The sequence below is a fragment of the Pipistrellus kuhlii genome, unplaced genomic scaffold (genome assembly GCF_014108245.1).
Source record: "Pipistrellus kuhlii isolate mPipKuh1 unplaced genomic scaffold, mPipKuh1.p scaffold_m20_p_1, whole genome shotgun sequence".
NCBI classification, from domain to species: domain Eukaryota; kingdom Metazoa; phylum Chordata; class Mammalia; order Chiroptera; family Vespertilionidae; genus Pipistrellus; species Pipistrellus kuhlii.
In genome coordinates, this window is record NW_023425404.1 from 155,070,739 (window position 1) to 155,096,181 (window position 25,443).

Sequence of the window (25,443 nt, forward strand, 5' to 3'; positions counted from 1 at the left end):
TGGTGAGATGCTGAGATCTGTTAAAAAGAACACCATTAAGAAAATTAAAAAACCACAACAACAAGCCAATATCATTACCTTATAATTGTAATAGTTTCTGGATTTGCACATGGCTTTCTTCACTATTGGCTTTTGCTTGCATCACCCAAAGTAACTCTAGATTAATATTATAGAACTGAAAGGCGGCTACTCTATTACAATTAAAACAAGACAAAAAGTAACTTGGAGCAAGCTGCACAATTACCTGTTTTAATTCTGCAATTTGTTCAGAATTTCTAGCTGAGGCGGTTGCTTCATTTGTGTCCGAGGATGTTTGGGAAGATTTCTATAAATAGCACAGAAATAAGCTATGAAATAAATTCAGACTACAAAGATAGGAAAAAAACAAAACTAAACAAAACAGAACTGTACATGCAGATGTTTACCAAAAAAAAATCACACCAACATTTTAATTTTTTTTCTAATCTCAGAGAGTAAGGGAGAAACATTGATGTGAAAAAGAAACATTGATTGGTTGCCTTCTTTAAGTGCCTCAAACAGGGATTGAACTCATAACCTAGATGTGCCCTGATAGGGAATCAAACCCTAAACTCTTTGGCCTATGGGATTATGCTCCAACCAACAGAGCAACCCGGTCAGGGCCCAACATTTTACTTTGATAAGATTTCAAGATACCACATACGGTCTACAACTTTTTCATAGTTAAATTGCTTACAGTCAATAAGCGAGGAAGTAGTGAAACTTCAGACAGTCTGACACAGCTCATATTCTAAAATCTTATTATGATACTTTGGCTTAAGGGATTCCCCCCAAAAAAATAACCAGGATAATGAGGATTACTCTTGACTTCTTATTTAAAAGTTTTAAACATTTACTTACCAATTTTTCAATCAAAGAGTCCTTTTCAGCCAGCTGGCTTCGTAAAAGTTCCTGATTACTTTTTAAATTTTCTATCTCTTCTCGCAACCTACCAATTTCTTCTGGTTGAATGCCATTCATTTGAGCCCCATTACTGTGAGAACTTTGATGATGATTGTCTTTTCCTATTAGATAAGCATAAAATGTGAAAAGCTAGCACAAAACTTAAGTTTTTCATTTTTTGAATTAGAAGATTCAAATATAAATTTAGTTTGGCAGCACTTTTTTGTAAGCACATTTCATTTTTGCAAAATAGTGTGTTGATAAAAATAACTAATGATATTTTCAAGGTTTCTGGGAGAAAAGGAGAATAGTGTTATTAAGATTAAATTGCATGGTTTGGTGATTTAAGATAAAAAATTATACTATTGTAGTTTCAATTCCAATTCTGCCAACATAAGAGAAAAAAAAAATCCCTTAAAAAATGTCCTGAAAGAAATAGCTTTCTATATGGACTAAAATAACTGACAAATTGTCATAAAGGAAGTAAAAGATAATTTTTCTGAAAAATTTAATCACTTTGATATAAATAAACTACATTTCTAAGTAGCTAGCATTCCTATCATAAGCACTAAAGGGTGATACTCTTTACAAGAATTTTAGCTCTTACCATGTGCCAGGCACTGAACTAGAATTTTACTAATATTATTTCATTTAATTTCCAAATGACCCAGATGCTAATATCAGCTCAACTTTATTGACAAGGAAATAAAAAAATGAGACCAGTCATCTTTTTAAAAAAAATATTTTTATTGATTTCAGAGAGAAAGGGAGAAGGAGAAACATTAATGAAGAGAGAGAATCAATGATTGGCTGCCTCCTGCATGCCTCCTACTGTGGATCGAGACTGCAACCCCAGGCATGTGCCCTGACTGGGAACCAAACCTCGACCTCTTGGTTCATAGGTTTACGCTCAACTACTGAGTCACAATAGCCAGGCTAGACCAGTCATTTTAAATTGGTTATACATCAGAATCACCTAGGGGAAGTTCTTTTAGAGAGGATCCAAGATGGCTGCACAGGTAAACACCTAACCGCAGCTACATACAACAATTTCAATGAAATACAACTAAAATATAAAATGGACATTGCCAGAGCTACAGGAAGTTGACTGACTGGAAATTCTACAACAGAATCACCTCGGGATGAGCCTGCAATAATTACTGATGCATGGACCCAAACCTGACAAATTAAATCAGAAACACAGTGGGGTCTCAGAATTGGTTCTATTTTTTAATTAAAATATTCTTTATTTTTTAGCCCTAGCTGGTTTGGCTCAGTGGATAGAGGGTCTGCCTGTGGACTGAAGAGTCCTAGGTTTAATTCTGGTCAACAGCACATGCCCAGGTTGCAGGCTCGATCCTCAGTAGGGGGTGTGTAGGAGGCAGTTGATCAATGATTCTCTCTTATCATTGATGTTTCTATCTTTCTCTCCCTCTCTGAAATCAATAAAAATATATTTTAAAAATAAATAAGTAAAAATAAAATACCCTTTTCTTCTTCAATTATAGCTGACATACAATATTGTATTAGTTTTAGTGTATACTATAGTAATCAGACATTTATAAATCTAGTACCCATCTGAAAAGTATTGGTGCTATATAAAAACAAAATACCTCCCAAAACTCAGGAGATTCTAATGTATACCCAAAGGCTGAAAGATCAATGAACCAGAAAATCAAACAGGTACCAAGGAGGCTGAACTTCAAAATCTGATTTACATGTTTATCACAGTGATTGATTTAAGATTAAAGAAAGATTAGTCTACAAAAACAATCTGTTTGACAACTCTTGGACACATTGCAACAGTGATGGCCAACTATACGTACCTAGCTGTACTTTAAGTAGATTATACTGATCTTTGTGTTGCTGAATCTGAGATACTTGCTGAGTGACTGCTGTTTGGAGCTGTTCATTTTGACATTTTAATGTAGAAATCTGTTGTTTTAAATCTTCAAGTTGCAGATCCTGTGAAATAAAACATAATTCAAGTGTTATAAATTCATACCAATTAGCATTAAGAAGGTGAACAAATTAAAAACAAGAGATTACTTTTGGTCAGGATGTTGAAGTACTCACTTCTAAAACCATTCAATAATTAGGCAGTATATGCACCAAGGCCAGTTAACATAAAACCCCACTAATAGCACTATCATACATCCTGTAACCTATCTACAATTATTGTGAATGCAGAGGTCAATTTAAAAAATTCCTTTTTATGGTCCATCAAATCATATAAGAAATTTAAACCAAACTACTTAAAAAGGTAGTATATGCATTATACTTATGCACCTATATTACTTTTCACATTAAAGACAATCATGTAAAAGAACACTTGTAATCTTTAATTTACTGACCATTCATAATTTTCTCATGTTGTTAACACAGTTTCATAATCATAACTTTTTTTGTTAATCCTCACCTGAGGATATTTTTTCCACTAATTTTTAAGGAGAGTGGAAGAGGGGGGAGACACATCAACTGGTTGCCTCTTACATGTGTCTTGACCAAGGCCGCAGATCAAGCCTGCAACCAAGATACGTGTGCTTGACAGAATGGAACTAAAGATCCTTCAGTTCAGAGGCCGATGCTCTAACCAGGGAGCCAAACAGGCTAGGGTTATGATCATAATTTTTAATGCTTACTTAGTATCTAATCAGTAAATGCACTATGATTTATATTCAAAAGCAACACTGAGGCTACTTTCCATTTTTCTAAGTGATAAATTTATTACCATAAATATGTTAGACTATATAATTGTCCTAAATTTTGAAGAATTTCCTTAGAATGGATATTCAAATGTCAAAGTGTATATAAACATTTTATAGCTCCTGTGCTTATTGCCTAATTGTCAAATAGCATTATAAATGATGTAAATATTTAAAAGAAATATTTCTAAATAAGAGTCATTATAAGTAATTGTGTCAAATCACTCTTTTTCCAAATTAACCACATTTATCAGCTCCAAGTGTAGGATACAACATCACATTCCAAGTATTTATTTTCTAGTGTTCTAAAGACATTACATATTTTACTAAGATATAGATGAAAAATGCTAATAACTATGGGTAGTTTAATAATACAAATCTGGATTATTCAAGGCTGATTCTAATTTACTGATTTGCTTATAAACTGAAAGGCTCAGACTGAACCATAAATATAACACTACTAGAGGCCAGTGTAAAAATTCATACATGGATGGGGTCCCAGGCCTGGCTGGTGATTTGGGCTGATTTGGGCCGTCTCACCCAGTCCTGATTGGAGCGATGGGGGCTGGCTGGCCTGGAGGGCTCCAGGGTGTGTGCAGCCTGTCTTGCTCAGTCCCAATAGGCTGGACCTCAGCAGCAAGCTAACCTAGCAGTCAGAGCATCTGCTCCCTGGTGGTCAGTGCGCATCATGGCAACTGGTCGAGTGGTCGACTGAAAGGCTGACCACTGGGTTGGACACTTAGCATATTAGGCTTTTATATTTATAGATTTTTATTCTTTCTTACAATTTCAATCTCAACAATATAGACTATGGGGAAGAAAAGCACACACAGAGGGGTTTTCTCATTTAGAGGGCTGCACCCAAGCTCTTACTTGCCACACCTGCCTCAGGCTGAGCACAATGGCAGGAGTGGAGGGCTGTCCCACATGAACTGCCGCCAGTGTACTGGAATTTATGACACTGGGATTTTAACATCAATAATCTCATTTCCAGATAATACTACAGCACTTTATACAACTCTAATCAAGATACGAGGATGAGCCATTAAATGAAAGAAAAAACTAAGCAACATTTTTAAGGAAAGCAATGGAAGACTGAAGGTGCTCAACACAATGCAAATGGGAGCTTCTCTGGTATCCTGAAAAGAAAATGTCAATTGTTGACTTTGAAAATCTAATTTCAACTAAATTCATAATTATTCACTCTAATACATCAGCTCCCTTTCTTCTTCCCCTGTTCTAACTCAATATCAGCTATTAATTTGTATAAGACAGTGATCTAAGGATCATATTTGACCCTTTATCCTTTCCCACACCTGCATCCAATCATTATCAAGTCCTGCCACTTTTATCTTTCTTAGTTTCCACATTTTTCAGATCAACTCTATACCACAAAGTATGAGCTTTAGAGTCCCATTAACACATGTATCTGAATTCTGTTCTGCCACTCACAAAGTGACCCTGGACAGGTTAAATTCTCTGTAGCAGATTCATTTATGCTAAACTGAAGACATTAACTAATTTGTAAGGATGATATGAAAATTAAACGAGATTGTGTTTAAAATGTACTTATTGATCACCTAGTACCTAGCAAACAAAAACTGGCAGCCATTATCATTATGGTCATCATCAGTGATCCAATTTCCTCCCCTAGCCCACCACAACCACCTCCTTCTTCGGCTCCCTCCTTCAAGCTTTGCCTCCTTTATATAGGTACCAAATGCTCTATGTATATGCCAGTTACATGTCTTGCTTCTTTTTTCTCTCTCCTTTTGCCTAGCTTACACCTAGCCATCCTTTTAGGGCTCAGCTACTCTGTTTTCTCAAAGCCTCTGTTTCTACCTAGATAAATTAGGTGCCTCTCAATGCTGCCATACAGCTTTGATTATCTCTTATCACTAGACTTAATCCTATATAATAAAACCCTATATGCAAATTGACCAAATGGTGGAATGATCGGTCCTATGACTTGCACTGACCAGGGGGCAGATTCTCAATGCAGAAGCTGAGCTCACGGCCAGTGAGTGCGGCAAGAGTGATGGGAGCCTCTCCTGCCTCTGAGGCAGTGCTAAGGAGCAGTGAGAGGGCAGAGGCTGGGTTGAGGGGACTCCCTCCCCCCCAGTGCATGAGTGTCATGCACTGGCCTCTAGTATATTATAATACACTAGTAGCCCTGTGCATGAATCCACGCACAAGTAGCTTGCTCCCGCTTGCCTCAGTTGGCCACCCACCCACCACTACTAGTAGCTCTCTGTCGCTTGTAGCTTGCTGCCCCTCCCTCCTGGCTCCCTATGCCCTCTCCCTGTATTTCCCCCCTTTCATAGCTTGCTGCCCTGCCACCTCCGGTAGCTTTTCTCTGCCCGCTAGTAGTTCGCTGCCCCACCCTCCTGCAGATCCGTAATCTGGTTGTTATTCCTCAGGGTGTAACAGATAATTAGCATATTCCTCTCTTATTACATAGGATGTGTCATAATAATCTATTTATAGGTTTGTCTCCCCATGAGATTGTGATAGGGAAACTATCACAATATCCTGCAAACTGCTTAAAACAGATGAATACTCAGTTTACTGAATACTCAGATGTTTTTGAATTATTTAGGAAGACATTTTTTACTTTCTGTATCTTCTTACATTTGAAATGCCAGGAAAAACTCTTTTCTAAAGTAGTAAAGTATTATGTCAGAGAGGGTATTTATCAGTACGCACTTGCTCTCGAATCACATTTTTGTAGTGAGTCACAATACTGTCATGCTGTTCTAATGTTTTCTTCTCTTCTTCTTCCTTTTTATCTTCTTCACTGGACTTATAAATAGCCTTAGTTATCACACCTATAAAAGAAAGCTTATTTAAAATTTGTTTTAAACATTTAAAATACTATGTTATTAAGAATTAATCAGGAAAAACATATGGCCTAACTACATGAGACAGAAATAATCTTTCCAAACTTATGGAAGGCCGAAAACCCTTCAAGGGGCTACATATCAAGAGCTAGGGGAAAAAAACCACCACTTTTAAGCTTATCATAAAATCTGCACATGACCAGAATAACATATACAATATAATCTTAGGTACTTTGTAATGAAAGTACCAATATAAAAGTTCTTATCTTACCTTCAAGTTCTTTTACCAGCTTTGTAAACTCATGATCAAATACCATGTATTCTGGAGTGGGAAAGTTGGGCTGGGGTTTCTGAGATGCTCTCGAATACAACTCATGTTTGCTAATAAATCCTAGTTTCTCTATGAAATTCTCTTTGCCAATCCTCTTCTCTATTAGTTGTTTCAGTTTCTCTCTACAGAGATAAATATATTGAGATGCTTAAAAAAAAAAAAGTCATGACGAAACATAAAAACTTGGTTTACATTATACTTTGGCACAAAAATATTTATCTTTTTCTCTTGATAACATTAATATCATTTATTCTAGCACTTCCCACTTACTTACTTCATGTAGTTCTCAAGCGAGTTATCATTGAAATAAATAGAAATGCCCAATAGAAGGGCACATAAGCCTTGGACCAACTGCTCTTCCTCTCCAAGATTTTCTGCAATTTGCCCAGTAAGCTGAAATCTTTGTTAAGGAGACTAATGGTTCATAATATCTAGAGCATTTTATTTTATAATTTGAATTTGACATGTATTTCATGTAACAGTTCTATAAGAAGTTCTATACAGTCCTAGCGAACACACACACACACACACACACACACACACACCCCTTAAGCAAGCACCATAAACACTTTAACAGTTTAAAAAGTTCAAATATAGAAAATTCAAATATTTGGAGCATAGAGCTACTTCAAACTGAGAGGAAGAAATAAAATGACAATGATAACTACTTATATATATTTTACACCAATAGAAAGGATACAAAGGGAACATTGGCTGAATTGTGAAGAAAATGCGTTACCGCAATGGGACAGTTACTTAGCCAGGTACAAAGCAACATCAACAATCCAACTCTTGTCTGTATTTTGCTTCCCTGAAATAGACAAGTCAGCAGAAACTCCATTTTACTTTTTTTTTTTTTTTTTCAAATTTAAAGTTGCTCTAAGATCCTTCCCCATTCACATAAGAACATATTTAACATCTTATAAAAGATGTGTCAGGAATCCAGATTTTAAAAATTGAAGAAGATAATGCATTCTTGTGTCCTCTATGAGCTGTACTGCACAGCAAGAAATGAACAGTAAGGAATCAGAACTGATTCATGTTCTTAAGCATATCCTGGGTCATCTAAAATACTATTAGTGAAAAAACCTGGTCTGCTAAGGAGGAAGCATTTTATATAGACGCTTTATAAAATGTATCAATTCTAAGTCACTTTATAAAAAATTAATTTGCCAGACAAATTTTTGATGTTTCAATTAAAAGTTTAAAAACAAGTTTCAAATACAAGGACAAATTCTACCTCCTTCAAAAAACATTGAGAAAAATACAAAGAAATAATCATCTGAATTAGTTAAGTTTCATTAAAGAATATATTCTCTAACAGAAAAATAAACAAACTATGTTACAGACTCACTGACAACATGAAGGATAATAAAAAAATCACAAACATAATGAAGGAGAAAAAGATTTATGTAAGTTAGTTAAGTGCCTCAAATCACTAACTACACTGCTGCAAAGTATAATTAAACAATACTGAACACTAACCTATCCATCCAAATTATAGTTTTCTAAATTTTGATACAACAGATTTATATCTGCTTTGTGGGAAATTCTGTTTGCTGATATCATCATCACAGCCAATATTATATTATTTAACCTATATTTTTTTATTAAGAAAAACAAAACTTTTGAAACAAAATAATGGGTATTAGCACAGTAATGTATTACTTTTAGGAGCAACTTTAGGAAATAACCAAAATACAATTATTCAAAGATCTAGAGATCTATGAATTTAAAGTAACAGCCATCACCATGTTTTGAAAATTTCTAGCATTAAATTTCTAATTTAATGAATCTTGATGTCAATATCTTGGCCTTTCTATAATCTATTTTCCAGTTTACTTAATATTTAAACAAATTCAAATTAGACCTCTTCAAATGATTTGCCAAGCAAGCATTAATTAGCATGAATTTAATTTCCACATGAATCATTTTTCCTTGCCTCTATGACTTTACTGTGCCCACAATATATCTTCATGTTATGCAAGTAAAGTGAAAAGTTAAAATATATATACTTATACACTTATTCTCAATTGACTCTGTGCCTAAGGGCACTTAAAACTAATTACTCAAGTCATACATGCAAATGTTTTATTGATTTTCTCTGGTTATATAAAAAAAGTTTTCTATTACTTGGGACACTATTTGTAGGTGCCAAATATACCTATTTCATATATACAAAGGCATCCTATCAAATCACTGGCTAATATCTGAGTAAACAAATGTGCAATTAGATTCAAATTTGAACCTTCTAGAAGTATGCCCTGAGGGTCTAATTGAAGGATAAGAAGAGCAAAGTTAAACGTAAGTGAGAGAGAATAGAATATCCCCTTTATTATAGTTACAAAATAATATAAAGTACACAAGAATGAACATAATTAAAATTGTATAAAACCTAACCTAGGAAAATTAAAAACCATCCCTAAAGAGCACAAAAGTAGACGTAAATCAACAGAAAGAAACCATATCTAGATAGGAAAAAAAAAAAAAAAAAAAAAAAAAGAGAGAGAGAGAAATGAATACAGCCAGCACAAAACCATCAGTGGGTTATAGGTGGACTTAAAAAATGTTGGAACAACAAGAGAGCTATCTAAAATCAGAGGTTGCATATCTCATTGAGGAAAGTGGAACAAAGACTTACATGCAAAAAATTATACCAGTAAGTATGAGATAAAAATATGATCAAATTCCTTAAAATCTTGAAGTGGTAAAGGCCTTTTAAGTATGGCAAAGTAGAAGCAATAAAAGGATACAAAAATAAAATAAAATAAAATAAATCCAGAACAAAACACTCAGGTCAAAAGACAAATGACACCTCAAGAGAAATATATTTGTAAGTTATCACCAACAAGGGTTGAATTCCTTAATATTAAAAAAGTTCTTATAACCAATAAATTGGATTAATAATCCAATAGCAAAATGGGCAGATAAACCATGAAAAAAAAAAAAAAAAAGAGTTCACAGAAAAACTTAAACTGATGTGCAAACATACAGAAAGTGATTCAACATTTTAATAAGGGAAATGCAGATTAAAACTCAGATAACATTTTTACCATCTATCAGACTGGCAAGAATACAAGTTTGACACCATGCTATTCACTGTGGGGAAATAGATAATCTAGTACACTGCAATTTTATTTCACTTAGCTAGTGGAAGTGTAAAATGGCATCAAATGAAAGAAAAAACCAAGGTGCAGAATAGTGGGTATACATAAAAAAACATTGAGAGTATAAAAGAAATGCCCATTACCTTACAAATCATTTGAATATAGAAGGCAGGGAACTAGGATATGGGCCAAGTTCTTATTGTATACCTTTCTACATCATTAAAAAAAATGTTTATTTAAATCATTTTTATGTTTCAATTACAGTTGATATATAAATATTATATTAACACTAGACACCTGATGCATGAAGATTAGTGCAGAATGGGTCTTCCTTACCCTGGCTGCCAGCACAACCTTTGCAATTTTGATTTCTGAACTATGTATTACCCATTTCAAAAGGACAAAAAAATATTTTTAAATAACTGAAGTTTTAATTCTAAGAGTGGCAGTACAGTATCAGTAAAAAGGACATTTGGTTGGATATTGAGAGAAACAAATGTTATGTGGGCCCAAATTTCCTTTTTGTAACGGAGGGAGTTGGATTACATAATCTCATTAAGATGATACCAGGATTTCTAGCCTGACTTTAAAACACAATAGCTATAAAACCTTACCTAATTCTCTTCCACATCCTGAAGTAAGGGCAATAGTTAATACCCAACTCACAAAGTTGTGGAAAGGATTAAATACATGTAAAGAACTTAGAACAGTGTATGGTAAATGCTCTACAAATGTTATAAACTACTATCCTAGTTTCTAGCTCTGCAGCTCTATGACTCTCTAACTACTAGCATATTAAAAGCAGAACTAATGCTCCAAATTTAAAATAGTTGGCAGGATAAAGCTTACCTGAAAAAAGAAAACAATAATATTAATTGCTGGGATAACTTTTTAAAATTATTACCTTAGTGAAATATGGGCAGCCCTTGAGTTGCTGCATTAAAAGAAACCCATGCATACTGGAAGCATGCAAAGTGAGGACTATGTAATAATGCTCTTTTATGCAAATTATATCCTATCTAATAAAAGAGTAATATGCAATTTGACCATACCCCTGCTACACCCACAAAGCCATGCCCACCAGTCAATCAGGATTGAGTATGCAAATTAAACCAACCAAGGTGGCTTCGGCCATGGAGCGAGCAGGAGGCTTGGTTTTCCCAGCAATGGAGGAAGCCAAGCTTTCCGCACACCATGGCTGGCCATGGACTCCACTCAAGGCTACAAAGTTTCAATTATAGAAGATAAATAAATCCCAACAAAAATGGCTGCGGCCACTGGGCAAGCAGAAGGCTTGGGTTTCCCCAGTGATGAAGGAAGCCAAGCTTTTCACTGCCCTGGCTTGCCTGAGACTCTGCTCAAGGCTACAAAGTTTCAATTATAGCAGATAAATAAACCCCAGATACCAGGGTCTCTGCTTGGATTAATGGGGGGTGTGGCCGGCCTGCAAACAGCCACAGGACCCTTGCCCAGGCCATTCCACGCCCCAAGGGAACCCCCACCCTGATCTGAGACACCCTTAAAGGCAAACCAGCTAGCCCCTACCTGCGCACCAGGCATCTATCCTATTCTAATAAAATATGCAATTGACTGTCACTCCGACACACAAAATGGCTGCCCTCATGTGGTCACAAGATGGCCACCACAAGATGGTTAGCAAGGGAGGGCAGTTGGGGGGAACCAGGCCTGCAGGGGAGGGCAGTTAGGGGCAATCAGGCTGGCAGGAGAGCAGTTAGGCATCAATCAGGCTGGCAGGGGAGTCGTTAGGAGTGATCAGGCTAGCAGGCAGAAGTGGTTAGGGGCAATCAAGAAGGCAGGCAGGTGAGCAGTTGGGAGGCAGTAGTCCTGAATTGTGAGAGGGATCCCAGATTGAGGATGGTGCAGGCTGGGCTGAGGGACACCCCTGCTCCCTGCATGAATTTCATGCACTGGGCCTCTAGTTATTCTGATGTTCACCAAATCATGATACACAATAGAGAAAAATGGTAGATAATTAAATATCCAAATAAGGAGGTGGTTAACTAACCTATGGTTAACTAACCAATGGTATATCAATCTGGTGAAATATTATACAATAATAGAAAGTGATACTGATTTAGTGTTTAACAACATAACAAATAATTATAAGAAAAAATATAAACTATAAAATGTAATATATGAATACTGCTCTATAAATAAAACAGTACAGAAAAATGACTGAAATTTTACCAGTAGTTTTCTTTGATAGTAGAATGAGGAACATTGTTTTTTTTTCCATTTTCTATTTTTCTACATTTTTTAAAATGAAAAGAAAAACTACTACTGAGTGCAAAAATGCTATAGTATCTGTCCACTGTATCATCATGTTGAAAATAAGATCAATACAATAAAATCCTATTCAAGCTAGCTGCTCTATTCCTTCAAAATAAAATCAGAAATTGAGCATTGAAAGCTATCAAAATATCTTGTCATTGCTCTCTCTGATCATCTGATGGATTCTTCACAAGATAAACACCCAGAATAGCTAAAAGAAAGCCAGACCCCACTTTCTGACTACAACTATTCTTTTTGTTTATGTTTACATATTTATGTTTGTCTATAGGTTTAAGTCAAGAAAAAGTGCATACCCTATGCCACAGAGTATATGAACCATTGAAGATATTTTGAAAAACAAATAGACACTGAAAATGTAATTTCAGACCAACCTAATGGTTTAATTACTAGAAATCACGTAACAGGGTATCAATATTTTACAGGATGAAAGAGAACCACAGACAAAATAATTAAGGCTGAATCATCTTACCTTTAATACAAGTTATTATGTTTCCCCTATTTTATTTTCTAAATAAAAATATCTCTTATTTCTACTTTGTGGATTTCAAGTTTAGTATTTTTCCATTCTTTGTAAAAAACATGAAAAGCCAATATTTTAAGCTTCTAGTGTTAAAGTTTTAAAATAAGATTCTAGAGTATTACTTTCTGTAGATTCATTTCCTAATGGTGGCCTCTGGGCATAGAGAATTAATAGAAAAGGGACATGATAGAGCTTTCTAGGACTATAAATGTTTTAAAAGTTGTTTTGGGTGGTATTTTCAGAGATGTAGATTTAACCACCAAAAATCATCAGCTTGAACATTTAACTGCATTTTACTGTGTGTAAATTATACCTACAAAAAATTTCCTCTTAAATTACTGGCATGTATACTTATAAAATACTTTACCTAGTATCAAAAATTCTTTAGGCCACATATGTCTGTGTGTGAGTTGACATGTGTTAAATCATGCTCATAAAAAGAGATACAATTCCTAACAGAGTCTCAGTTATTACTACCCACACCACAACTGAACATATGCCCAAACATGAACATTGAGGTACACTCCTTTTTTTTTGCCAAATACTCTACAAAATCAGACCAAACTAACAAATCACATTTCCCCCAACAACCCACCATACACACATAAAAAAAACTAATCCTCAATATTAGCTGTAATATATGGGTTATATCCAAAATAACCCATAATATTTAATTTAAAATCTTTCAAATTACAAAATTATACCTACTATTGTATATTTTCAATAACCTAATTCAATGGTCGGCAAACCACAGCTTGTGAGCCACATTCGGCTCTTTGGCCTCTTGAGTGTTCTAACGCCAATTCTTCAAAATAGACTTGCCCAGGCTGAAAACCGACTTCTGTGTATGGGCCACGAAGTTTCAATCGCACTGTACGTGAGCGCCCACACGTGGTATTTTGTGCAAGAGCCATACTCAAGGGGCCAAAGAGCCACATGTGGCTCGCGAGCCACAGTTTGCCGACCACTAACCTAATTAATATAAAAATCATCATTTTTTTCATATGATGACTAACTTAATGGCAAAATTATTAATCGCAAATTTTACTACTGTTGTAATGTTTTTAGGAGAAAAGAAAAAGCAAGCTTGGGTGAAAAACAAAAACAAAAAACCACCAAAAGCCCAAACCAAGGAATTTCTGAAAAGTGTAAGCATTCCAGGAGGAAGCACAGTATAGCTTCAGATGGTCATTCCCACAGTTCTTAGGAAAACCACTACAATATCCCAAGGAGAAAAACTGTAGAGACACTTATGATAGAGGATCAACTTGCTGGCACATGAAAAGTGTGAGTAGAATATAACTTCAAACAAGCGGTTAAAAAAACCAATCAGCAAACCCAAGACAAAGAAAAGCCTTGCTGTAAGAGGAAAATGCCTAGGTTTACAGAAATGATACATACCCGTCTGTCGATCTTATCACCCTGTAAATTATACATTAAAAATTATTCATAAATATTACTGCTTTATAAAAATTTAAATCTAGAAAAAATCCCTCAAATACAATTTCTATAAACCCAAACTAATACTTTGGGACAGCACAGTTCTAATCTTTTATTATATAACAATGCACATATATTTTAGAGGAGAAAGAATAATTTTATAGCACTGTGATTACTAAGAGTGGAAAGACACCATTATCTTGAGAATTTCTCTTTATGTGTGAATTATAATTACAATGTTAGAGCAAAGTCTATAGTGATGGTGGTTAGACAGTTAATTGCTGTTTGACTTAAGAAAAGCTGTTTTCAACTGACAGCAACATGAAAATACCAAGTATTAAATAAGTAAAAACATGAATATTTTGGGATAGTTTTAAACAATAAGAGATAAATGGTAAATCAAAGCTATAAGCTTTCCATCGAAGTAATGTTAAACAACAAAGGGAGTTTTTAACTCCCCTTTCACTTACAGTTAAGTTTTTAAATCCTCATTCAAGGATATGTTGCTATTGATTTTTAAAGAGAGAGAGAGAGACATCGATGTACGAATCAATTGGTTGCCTTCAGCATGAATCCCGAGTGGGGATCGAACCTGCAACCTAGGTCTGTGCCCTGACTGGGAATTGAACCTGCAACCGTTTATTGTACTGGACAATGCTTCAGCCAACTGAGCCACCGAGCCAGGGCTACAGTTAATTTTTAAGCTTTCATTTATCACTCCTATGGATGACACTGATGTTTCTTTAAAGCTAACAATAAAACAATTCCATCAGTGTAGCAAATTTAAAAACTAAGGAAGATCCGGCACATTATCATGGTACGGGGTATCAGACAATACCAGTGGATACAGCAATTTAGACTTACCCACATTTTTACTCCCCCCGACCCAGTGACTCTGAATGTTGATGCCTTTACCCTGTTGCTAAAGCATGAACTTGAATTGTTCAACAGCAAGTCTGGCACGGGTAGGCAATCATCTAATAGTAAGTGATATTCTAAATGAGTTAGAATCGATACTTCGAGATTACTGTTCTTATCAATAGTCTGAAGGAATGTAAACATTTTTAGCTATGCTTTTCTCTATCATACTAGGTAAAATTACATGCCTTGGAGTTTTGAGAACTCATAAACATCAAGGGATACACAGTTTAACTATACAAGCCGTGGACTGGTATTCTAGTTTTGTTTTCTGAAAGGAAGTTCAATTGCTCTGTGTCTGGGTGAGAAAGAGGGAGGTACATGGCTACGAACCACTTTACTCCCTCTCTCTTAAAGTGAGCTAGATTAAAACGACAGAGAAAATGACATGCAAGAACAATGTGGATGATTAAAAAACAAAAAGCAATAAACACCTTTGCCTAGAATATGTGTTTCCATCATGATGCAGATCTTATTATAAAAATATTTGGCAAAACCATTCTTGTAAGAATATTTATGGCTTTTTCTCTAAAAACTGTTTCAGGTTATAATGTGCTAATAAGCAGGTAAGTCAGTCCTTGCCCCTTCCCTTTTTTATCTGTACAGTCTACTAAGAACAGCCTTAAATTCTTATATCATTGGCATTAAAACATGTAAGCCAAACCTCCCTCCTGCCCTTAGAGAAGTTCCATTGGCTACTTTACCTGTGAAAGGATGTTGGTGCACTGTTGCAATAAAGAAACCGGAGGATTGCCGATACTTGTAGCAAGTTGAACCCTGAGCAACTGTTCTTTCTGGGTGGCATTTTCTTGCAAAGCATGGGCAAGGGCCACAGCAGCACACCAGTTTGAAAGTGAATCAGTAGAAAACAAACCTCCGCATAATAACTGACCAGCAGAGACTGAATGACCTGTTGCTACAAAAATGAAAGGCAGATAATAATAATATAAACATTTATTATGTTGTTTTCCACACACAGAAAAAGTCAAAATACTATCTAAAAATGTGCTAGTAAGTAGTATCTATCTATATAATAGAGGAATATGCAAATTAGCCAGGATGCCGTAATGTCATAACTGAACAGCAGGGACCTGCCTGAGGCTGCATAGCGTCAGGCCGGGGTGAGGGACCTTAGACCACGTCCCTGCCTGGTGGGGCTTGATAGGGGACCCCAGGTCATGCCCCCTGCCCTGGGGGACCTGAGGCTGTGTACTCGGCCCAGCAGAGCTTGACGGGGGACCTGAGACTGCGCCCCCAGCCCAGAGGGGCTTGACAGGAGTGACGTCGGCCAGGTCTGGGACTCCTGCATTTTCGAAGCACAAGCAGGTAGTATGTGGGGACTTGACTCTGGGTCCTGTGGCGTGCCCTAGACTCTGACAGGCGGGAGATTTTCATATACATTTTACTAATTTTCTTTCATCTCTGACACTTCTATTATGGAGAAAGGGCAAATAGCAATATTAAAATATTTCCTCTAATTAATCCCCTTTAATGTGCATGAATTTCATGCACCAGGCCACTAGTTAAGTAATATTTTTGAAAGTCTGTTTTTCAAAACAAATGGAAGATGACCCCTCCCCAAAAAGACCTTGGGAAAAAAGTAGAAGAGTTAAGAAATAGTTGAATACTTTAGGCATCAAATTGATAATAGTAATAGTCCAAACATTTATTACCTTAATTAAACACTACATGTCTAAAGAAAATTCAAGAAAATGCCATAGTTTAAATATTCTGCTACCCCCAGGGTCTTTTATGATTTATGATATATTTTACCATTAAAATCTAGAAAGACAATTATCTACTGTTTAAAGCAGAAATTAAAATAAAATTATTTACCATCAATTGTGGAAGGTAGAAGTGTTGATACAATTTCTCCTTGTCCTTTTTGGTTTTTATATAAGAAACACTGGAAACAATAGAGAACAGCACAGCGCAATACAAATGGCTGCCTTTCATTAACCATAGACATGAGAAGTACTACAATTGCCGGTCTGTTGTGTTTAAAATAAGAACAAAAAGAAACATTGCAAATCAATAACTAGTTATTTTTGTTGATTGAAAAACCATAACCAGAACACAAGTATTTCCATCTCCATTTCACAGAAAGGATAACTGCAGCTTAGAGAAGCGAAATTACTTATTTGCTTAGGCACACAGCTAGAAAGTGGAAGAGGAGACACCTGATCCCAAATGCATAGGTACCAAAGACTACTAACTCTTTTAAAATACCAACATATTTATCTTGTCAGATAATTTCTAGTTTCAAAATACACAAACTGAACTTCTTAAAACAATATGGTGTGCATATGAAACATACTACAAACCCAAAGTAAGTTTTCACTTCATAGCAGAATCTCAATATTTCCCTTTTCCTACCTTGGTGGGTTTGAAGGTGCATTTACAGAAGCAAAGTAGTCTTGGTTTACTTGACAGCCTCGGATAACCTCTGATACAGTATTAATGGTCTATTAAAGGGGGAAAATAATTTAGAGAAAGTAAGTTAAGGAAGGAAACCTGTTTTCAAGTGAAGAAAATTGTTATATCTGCTTTTTGTTTTTCAAAGCCAAAATTCAGACACCAAATTAATCAGTGACAGCATATAATCTTGTAATATTTCCTTGAGATAACATTTAAAGAAATTAAGTATAGGCCTCCAATTAAAAATAACACTTGACCACACACATTTAAAATCTCAAAAACCTAAAATTAATATCAATAATATCCTTTAAGAGCTAGAGTCTATTTCTACAAAACAAGAAAAGTATGTTTTAATATAATATTAGAGAACAAATTTAAAATGTAACAAATTAAAGATTCAATTCAAGAATGAAGTTGAACCATGGCCAGTGTGAATAAATGATTAGAACGTTGGCCCACACACTAAAGAATCTTGAACTCGATTCTGGTCAAGGGCACATAACTGGGTTGCAGGTTCCATACCTAGTCCCAGTAGGGGTGCGTGCAGGAGGCAACCAATTGATGTGTCTCTCTCATGTTGACGTTTTTTTCTCTTCCTTCCCTCCCTCCCTCCCTCCAAATCTATGAAAAAAATATCCTTGGGTGAGGATTAACACACACATACACACACACACACACACACACACACACACACACACACACGCTTGGAAAAAACCTCTAAGAAAATAGAATTAAAAAAAAAAAAAGGTCCAGAAAGTCCAACAATCTATTAATAGAGTTGGAAAAACAGAAGAGAAAAGGGAACATTATCATGGAATACAAAAAACATGGTCAGAACTGAAGGACATTTGTCTCTGGCTTGAAATGGCCCAGTGAGCGCTCTTTCAAATAAATGAAGGAAAAACAGTTCTACAATACAACATTATCATCAGTAAATTTCAGAAAACCAGAAATAAAGATTCCAAAAGATTTAGAGAGAAAAAGAGCAGACTCTATAAAACATATTCTCTTGCCATTTATCCCTTTTCAAGAAGTTAACTAAAATAAGATAATGAAATGGAGGGTTGGGGAAAGACATGGAATCAGTAACTAAGAAATGTAAGAGAGAGGTGAAAGGAACTCCTAGGAGGAATGGTGAATGAAAATCCAGGACAAGAGTCGAGAATAACCAGTCCATATTGGAGCAGGATGACAAATGGTTTCCAGAAAATAAAATGCAAAAAAGAACACTATATAACACAAACAAGAGCAAGGGGTATTTAAAAAAGAGATATAGGCTCTCTTTGCCTCAGCAGGGGACAGTATATATATATATATAGTTGTAAGACTATAAGCCTTGATTATTGATTTAAAAATAAATTACTGGGGTGACAAGGGAAGTAAAGTAGGAGGCCTATACAGGAGGGTAGTGGGACTGATCGTAGGGAGGAGAGAGGCTGAAGCAGCTGTTTTTGTTATAAAACTTTTATTATTATCTGTGCTTTTATTGTGCAGGTGTTGAGAAAAATAAAAAAGATAATTTAAATAAACTAAGCCATTATTTTCTCTAAATGTAGGAAACAGAAAATGCCATATATCAGAAAAGAATTTACTATTTTATAAATAAGCAAAACTACTTAAGACTCAAGTCCTATTTGACTAAGACTAAAGTAATATTGTTCTCAAAATTGCAAACATAAATCATACCTGTTCATGCCTGTTGAACACAATAAAATTAATGAGAACACTTCTATGCTTTATCATTACTTATATATTATTAAACTTGATAAATGAGCCCACCTTTTGGAATTAATACTGTCATCATTATGCTAACTATATTTTAGTAGGATCAATAAGGATTTTAATACATAAAAAGTTAATTATTGCTGTTTTTCCTTTAGCTGATATTTAATTCTTTCTGATAATTCTTAGGATTTCAACTTCCACAGAACAGTCTCTGCCTTCATTCAGTTTACCTCAGTCAGGATATCAGCAGGAATCCCAGTAGCCATTAGGATAGTGCAAAGCTGCTGCAATAAGCCACACTGGAACATGGCTTTCTGGCAGCTACTGGTAGCACCAGGAGGGTTGGTGGGAGATACCAGGACACGAATAAGCTGCGAAAGAAAGAGAAACAGAATGTCTTTTAAAGATCAGAGACTTTAAAAAAAGTCTTGAAGCAAATTTAATCTATAGCAGCAGCAGCAACAACAACAAAGATCTATGTGAAGAATGCCCTCACCTGTTCAGCCAGATCTGGGTGCTCTTTCCTTTATGCTGTCATGACAATAGTTCTATTATATTACATGTTAATCCTAAATTTGTCTCCTTCAGTGATTGTGAACTCCCCGAGAGCAGAAACTACCTCGATTATTTTTGTATCCCAAATAAGGACAGTATTTATAACATAGTCCATACTCAATAAATGAATGAATGGATAAGTAACAGGGTGGTATTTTATCAAAGTAAGATTTCTTATTGAAGTAAGGATCAACACCTAATTATAGAGCAGGTCTGAAAACAGACTGGGTGAAGGTGTTTAAATTCCTCCTAACAGGAAATACTTAAAGAGAGGATAAACTAACAACTGGAGGCACGGTAGAAGATTCATGCATTGGGCAAGGGGTTGGCCCCACTGCTTGTTAATGCTAATTAAGTCCCTAATTCGGATTCTATGATTAATTAGTCTGAACTTAAACATGAAACTTAAGAAACATGAAAAGTCATCCCAAATTAGTGTTCAGCACAGTTACATCTTCAAAATAATTTTATATATAGTTTGCATTTTAAAACTAGTATAAAATTTTGTATATCAAAATCAAATGGGACATTTATAATACTTTATTAAAAGGGTTAACTAATTGATGATCCTAGAGAAGGCTTTAGGATTTCACATCGGTTCTTCTCCTTGGACCTTTCTAGTTAAGATTTCCATTAAAATTTTGTTGTTGTTGTTCTTAAAATTTATTATCTTTCTATCCCTACTTAAAATTTTTTATAAGCAAATATCAAGCTATTTGTCATTTCTCCAACAAATATTTCTATAATTACCTCTAACTGATATGGATTTTAGAAAACAGTCATCAAGCCATTAAAATAGTAATTTCTTAATATGATCTAATAGCAGTTAGATATTTTTATTGAAGGAAATACAGAAAAAATAATTATCAATTTCTAGATGAAAGAAAAGTAGAAGGAATGGCTGAAGGAGTCCTTATTATATGGATAAGAAAGCAGATTTTGATTCATATAGATTAAGTTTTTAATGATTTAAAGTTCTAAATATTGAAAAAGATTTTCTCATAATAAGATAATGAACTTTCTGGGAGGCAGAATTAGACATTAAACTATCATTCAAAAAAATTAAAATGTTTTATGATTAACAAAACTTTTCAAAAAGATTCTTCCCCCCAAATTCAATCTGCAAAACTTGGAGTGAAGTATTCTCAAGCAGATCAATTTCAACTTTTAGTAGCTTGGAATTCAATCATGATTATAACTGTAATGATGAATAATTCCAGTTAGGGTGTATCTATCCAAAAAAGGTTTAATCATCATTTATGACGCCTTTTTAAAAAATTATATATTCTATTATTTTTTTACAGAGAAGAAGGGAGGATAGAGAGTTAGAAACATTGATGAGAGAGAAACATCAATCAGCTGCCTCCTGCACACCTCCTACAAGAAATTGCCACACCCAGCATGTACCCGCAACCAAGGTACATGCCCTTGACCAGAATCAAACTTGGGACCCTTCAGTCTGCAGGCCGACACTCTAGTAACTGAGCCAAACCAGCCAGGGCTATGACGCCTTTTTATGTGCTTGAAATACAAACATCCCTGAATATAGCTATAAAAAAAGAGCATTCAACAGACTGAAAAACAGAAAAAAACTATTGGACTATAAAGTCATGAATGCTCCAACTACTCAATCTTTAAGATGGAGAATATATAAATTAAATGTCAGTTTTACTTCTACGTTTATGTTCTTCAAGATTAGTATCTAGTTAGTTTAGTTACTTTTTAAAAGGAAAGAATGCTTAACCAATTTACTATGTAAATAGAATAACAACAGTATTTTTCTATTTTTTAAAAATCCTAACTTGTTTTATTGATTTTTTTTAGAGAGAAAGGAAGGGGGAGAGAGAGAGAGAAGGAGAAAAAGAGAGAGAGAGTGAGATTGAAACATTAATGACAGAGAGAGAAACATCAGTCAGTTGCCTCTTGCATGCACCCCAATCAGGGATTAAACCCACAACCTAGGTTGTGCCTGGACTGGGAACTGAACCTGCAACCTTTTGGTCTATGAGACAACACTTCAACCAACTGAGCCACACAGGCCAGGTTCTGTTCTTCTGTTTATATGTAACACTCTATTCTAAAATTTTTGGGGGCTAAATGAGTACTTTACTTTTTAAACAGTGACACTGTCTTCAAAATGAATTCTTTACATAGTATCCTACACTATAAAACATGAGTAGGCTCCTCAAGCAATTTAAATTTTCACTGTTTGATAGGAAATATATAAATTACTTTTCTAGAGGATTTTATCAGGAAAGCAGTGTTGAGTTAAGATAGCAATTTTACCAATTGGAACCCTGTTCTAAAAAACATAAACTAATGAAGTCTTGAAATGTGCAATACTGATATGTGAAAATAGAAATAATGAAGTTGGGAGTATAAACCGAAAGATTCTGCCCATGTTCTTCTGTAAAATATTTTCCTAACAATGTTTATGCATATTCTGAATAGAATAACTATATAATTTATTACCCAAAGTAAAAGATGACACTAAGTAATTATAAAACGAATACTGTTCTGGAAAACTGGGGTATATGGTGACCCTAATTGTCAATTAAACCTATGAAAGCAATTTCTTGGGCATGTAACAGTATTGAAAGTAATTACTAGAGAAATTAACAATCTAGTTTTGAGGAATACAACTTCAGAGATGCAGGCACAATTCAGAGACATTCAAAGACCCGTAAGATTCACCAGAGTAAGTTAGGAGGCAGTCTACACTTAAAAAGGAGTAAATAAGTAAAATGCTTCAAAGAACATTATAATTTTCTCTGATGCAGAAGTAATTTGGGATCCTATTGTCCTCACTTCCACTATCTATTACAATAAAGCGTACATAAAATTAGAGGTGATTTGTCAATTTAATTTGCATTGGACTTAAAACTCAGACTATCAATCTTTGGGGATAGAGACATTATAATTCATTTACCAGCATTCAGTGACTGGCCCTCAGTAAATGTTTTCTGAATGAATTTATTTGTTGAACTTAATATTCTCAATATTAAAATTTATATCAGAGTCTTCATTAAAAAAAGCACATTTAAAAAATCCCAAGTCAACATCTTAATTGATTATATATTTTGTTGTAAAACTCATCAGTAAACTGTATGTTTGGATTCGCTTTAAAATAATCCTGCGGGGTAAGAGAGGGGAATAAAAAAATGAAACAAAATTGCTAGATGTAATAATTATGATAGGGGTGTGTTTGGAGGGGTGAAGGGGACCTATTTTTTTTAAAAAAGCTGACCTGAAATCTACTGAACATCCTCATTTTATTAAAAATGAGTTTACTTTTCTTTGAAAGGATTTCAGTCAAAATTCTTACCACATTTATGTCTAAGTTCAATATACCTGCAGCATTAGGTGAAGATTTGTTACTTTCTGTGCAGACCAGCCAGAATTTTCATCTCCAACTTCAAACCAAGGTTTCATACGTTGAATATATGAGCCTTCTTTAAAAAAATTTTGATTGGAATTGTTGTTTTTTAACAAGTTTTGGAGCAAAATCAGACAATCTTCCACAACTATACCTGAGGAAAGAATGTAAATTGGAAATGTTAAGGCTGATAAAACCTGAAGGAAAATTCAATCTCTGAACATTAAAAAAAAGAGAAAGAGAGAAGTCTCCACAACCAACATCTCTTCAGTATGGCAAGGCAGAGAGCTGTTCTCACTCCTGACGGCCACAATCTGTGTGTTCTTTCTCAGGACTGCTGATCTCTTTGACTTCTATGTTCAACCATGTACATAAGTGTTACCTCAGTAATTCAGATATTTTCTTCAAATCCCAAGTTAAATATAATTTCTTCAGGAATAATCACCAAGACCCAATGACTAACTTAGCTAGCATCACTAGCTACATGCTTTCATAGTAGCTTGCACCTTTTATTTTGATATCTTCTCCAATAGATTATAATTTATGAAGACAGGAATTTGTGAATGCCATACTAGGATACAGTGACCTGCCCTGTATCCATTGCAGAGACAGAGACAAGATATCAGGTGTATACATAATAGGTCACTATTAAATATCTGTTGAATGAATTAATCATATCTTAATTTCTAAGAACTACTGGACATTATTGTCTCTCTGTCTCTTCCTTGAAACTTCCTCTTTCCTTAGTTCCCCCCAAAATTTGCTCTTTCCTGGTTTTCCTTAGGGATTGCTGGCCACTCGTCTGGCTTCCTATATCATTCATGATACTGTTCTACATTTTTTCTTCTTTGCTTACAAAACATACTCTCCAGAGTAGTTTCATCCACACAACTGGTTACACTTTTATCACAGCTGAAGCTCTCCAACTACTGATCTCCACTTTACCAAGTGCTAGTCTAACCAATGATCTGTTTCTCTCAATGAAGGATATGGATGATGCTGGATGCTTACAGCTAGCAGGTTCTTTTGTGCAGTACATCTACACTTTGGCTCTTAGTAGTTAAGCTTTATGTCTACAATAATCAATTTTTAAAAATTAATATACTTTATTTCTCTCCGTTTCTCCTATTATTATCTTTTAGCATTAGTGTGGCACATTTGTTTGACTCATGAATGAATACTGATACATTATTCAAGTCCATAGTTTACTTTAGGGTTCACTCTTTGTGTTGTACAGTTCTATGGGTTGACACATGTACAATGTCACATATCTGCCATTAACAGTATCATACAGAATAGTGTCATGCTTTAAAACCCTGTTATACCTATTCATTCCTCTTTCCCCCAAATCCTGGCAACTGTCTCTATATAGTTTTGTCTTTCACAGATGTCAGTTGGTTAGGTCACAGACAATGTAAACTTTCAGATGGGCTTAACTTAGCAATATGCATTTAAGGTTTCTCCATGTCTTCTCATGGTTTGCTAACTTTTTATTGTGAAGGACATTTTAGTTGCTTCCAAGTTTTGGTAATTGCAAATAAAATTGCTATAAACATTCATGTGCAGAATTTTGTGTGCATATAAGTTTTCCACTCATTTGGGTAAATATCAAGGAGTGTGACTATTGGATCAAGTGATAAAAAGTATGTTTAGCTTGGTAAAAAACTGCCAAAATGCATTCCAAAATGGTTGTACCAATTTGCATTCCCACTAGCAATGAATGAGAGTTTCTGTAGTACTACATCCTTGCCTGCTTTTGGTATTGTCAGTGTTCTAGATTTTTGCCATTTTAATAGCGTGTAGTGATAGCTCATTATTTTAATTTGCATTTTCCTAATTTTGAGCATCTCTTCATGTGCTATTTGCCATCTATATCTCTTCTTTGGTAATGTGTTTGTTCACTTTTGTCCATTTTATAATTGGAATTTTGTTTGTTTATTGTTGAATTTTTAAGAGTTCACTGTATAATTTGGATACAAGTCCTTTTCCAGATATATATTATTTTCTTCCTGTCTGTGGCCTATCTTTCCATTTATATTTTAAAAATTATTTATATCATTTTTTTAATTTTTCAAGTATAGTTGACATACAATATTATATTAGTTTCAGGTGTATACCCCAGTAATGAGACATTATATAAATTACTAAGTGATCATCCCAATAAATCTCCCACCCATCTGACACCGTACATAGTTATTAGAATATTACTGACTATATTCCCGTTGCTATATTTTATATTACCATGACTATTCTGTAACAACCAATTTGTATTTC

The 25,443-nt window shown here is 34.8% G+C and overlaps 1 protein-coding gene and 1 long non-coding RNA gene across 8 annotated transcripts in view; both read right to left on the reverse strand.

Moving 5' to 3' along the window:
* Window positions 1-25,443, reverse strand: part of USO1 (USO1 vesicle transport factor) — a 74,153-nt gene that overhangs the window by 5,088 nt on the left and 43,622 nt on the right. For 5 of the 7 annotated variants that reach the window (XM_036413434.2, XM_036413484.2, XM_036413474.2 and 2 more), the window contains 13 exons: window positions 23,145-23,323; window positions 19,469-19,609; window positions 17,472-17,560; window positions 16,932-17,086; window positions 15,800-16,011; window positions 14,139-14,159; window positions 7,498-7,608; window positions 7,072-7,190; window positions 6,738-6,919; window positions 6,333-6,454; window positions 2,748-2,886; window positions 880-1,043; window positions 245-325 (listed from right to left, as the gene is read on the reverse strand). In XM_036413434.2, the coding sequence (XP_036269327.1) occupies window positions 245-325; window positions 880-1,043; window positions 2,748-2,886; window positions 6,333-6,454; window positions 6,738-6,919; window positions 7,072-7,190; window positions 7,498-7,608; window positions 14,139-14,159; window positions 15,800-16,011; window positions 16,932-17,086; window positions 17,472-17,560; window positions 19,469-19,609; window positions 23,145-23,323 (1,715 nt within the window). The remainder of the gene's footprint in view (window positions 1-244; window positions 326-879; window positions 1,044-2,747; window positions 2,887-6,332; window positions 6,455-6,737; window positions 6,920-7,071; window positions 7,191-7,497; window positions 7,609-14,138; window positions 14,160-15,799; window positions 16,012-16,931; window positions 17,087-17,471; window positions 17,561-19,468; window positions 19,610-23,144; window positions 23,324-25,443) is intronic. The other 2 variants (XM_036413465.2, XM_036413455.2) reach the window with 1 other exon arrangement.
* LOC118705148 lies at window positions 14,573-15,793 on the reverse strand. Its single transcript, XR_004983622.1, has 2 exons — window positions 14,814-15,793; window positions 14,573-14,776 (listed from the first exon to the last, which is right to left on the reverse strand). It is a non-coding gene; the product is annotated as an uncharacterized LOC118705148 (long non-coding RNA).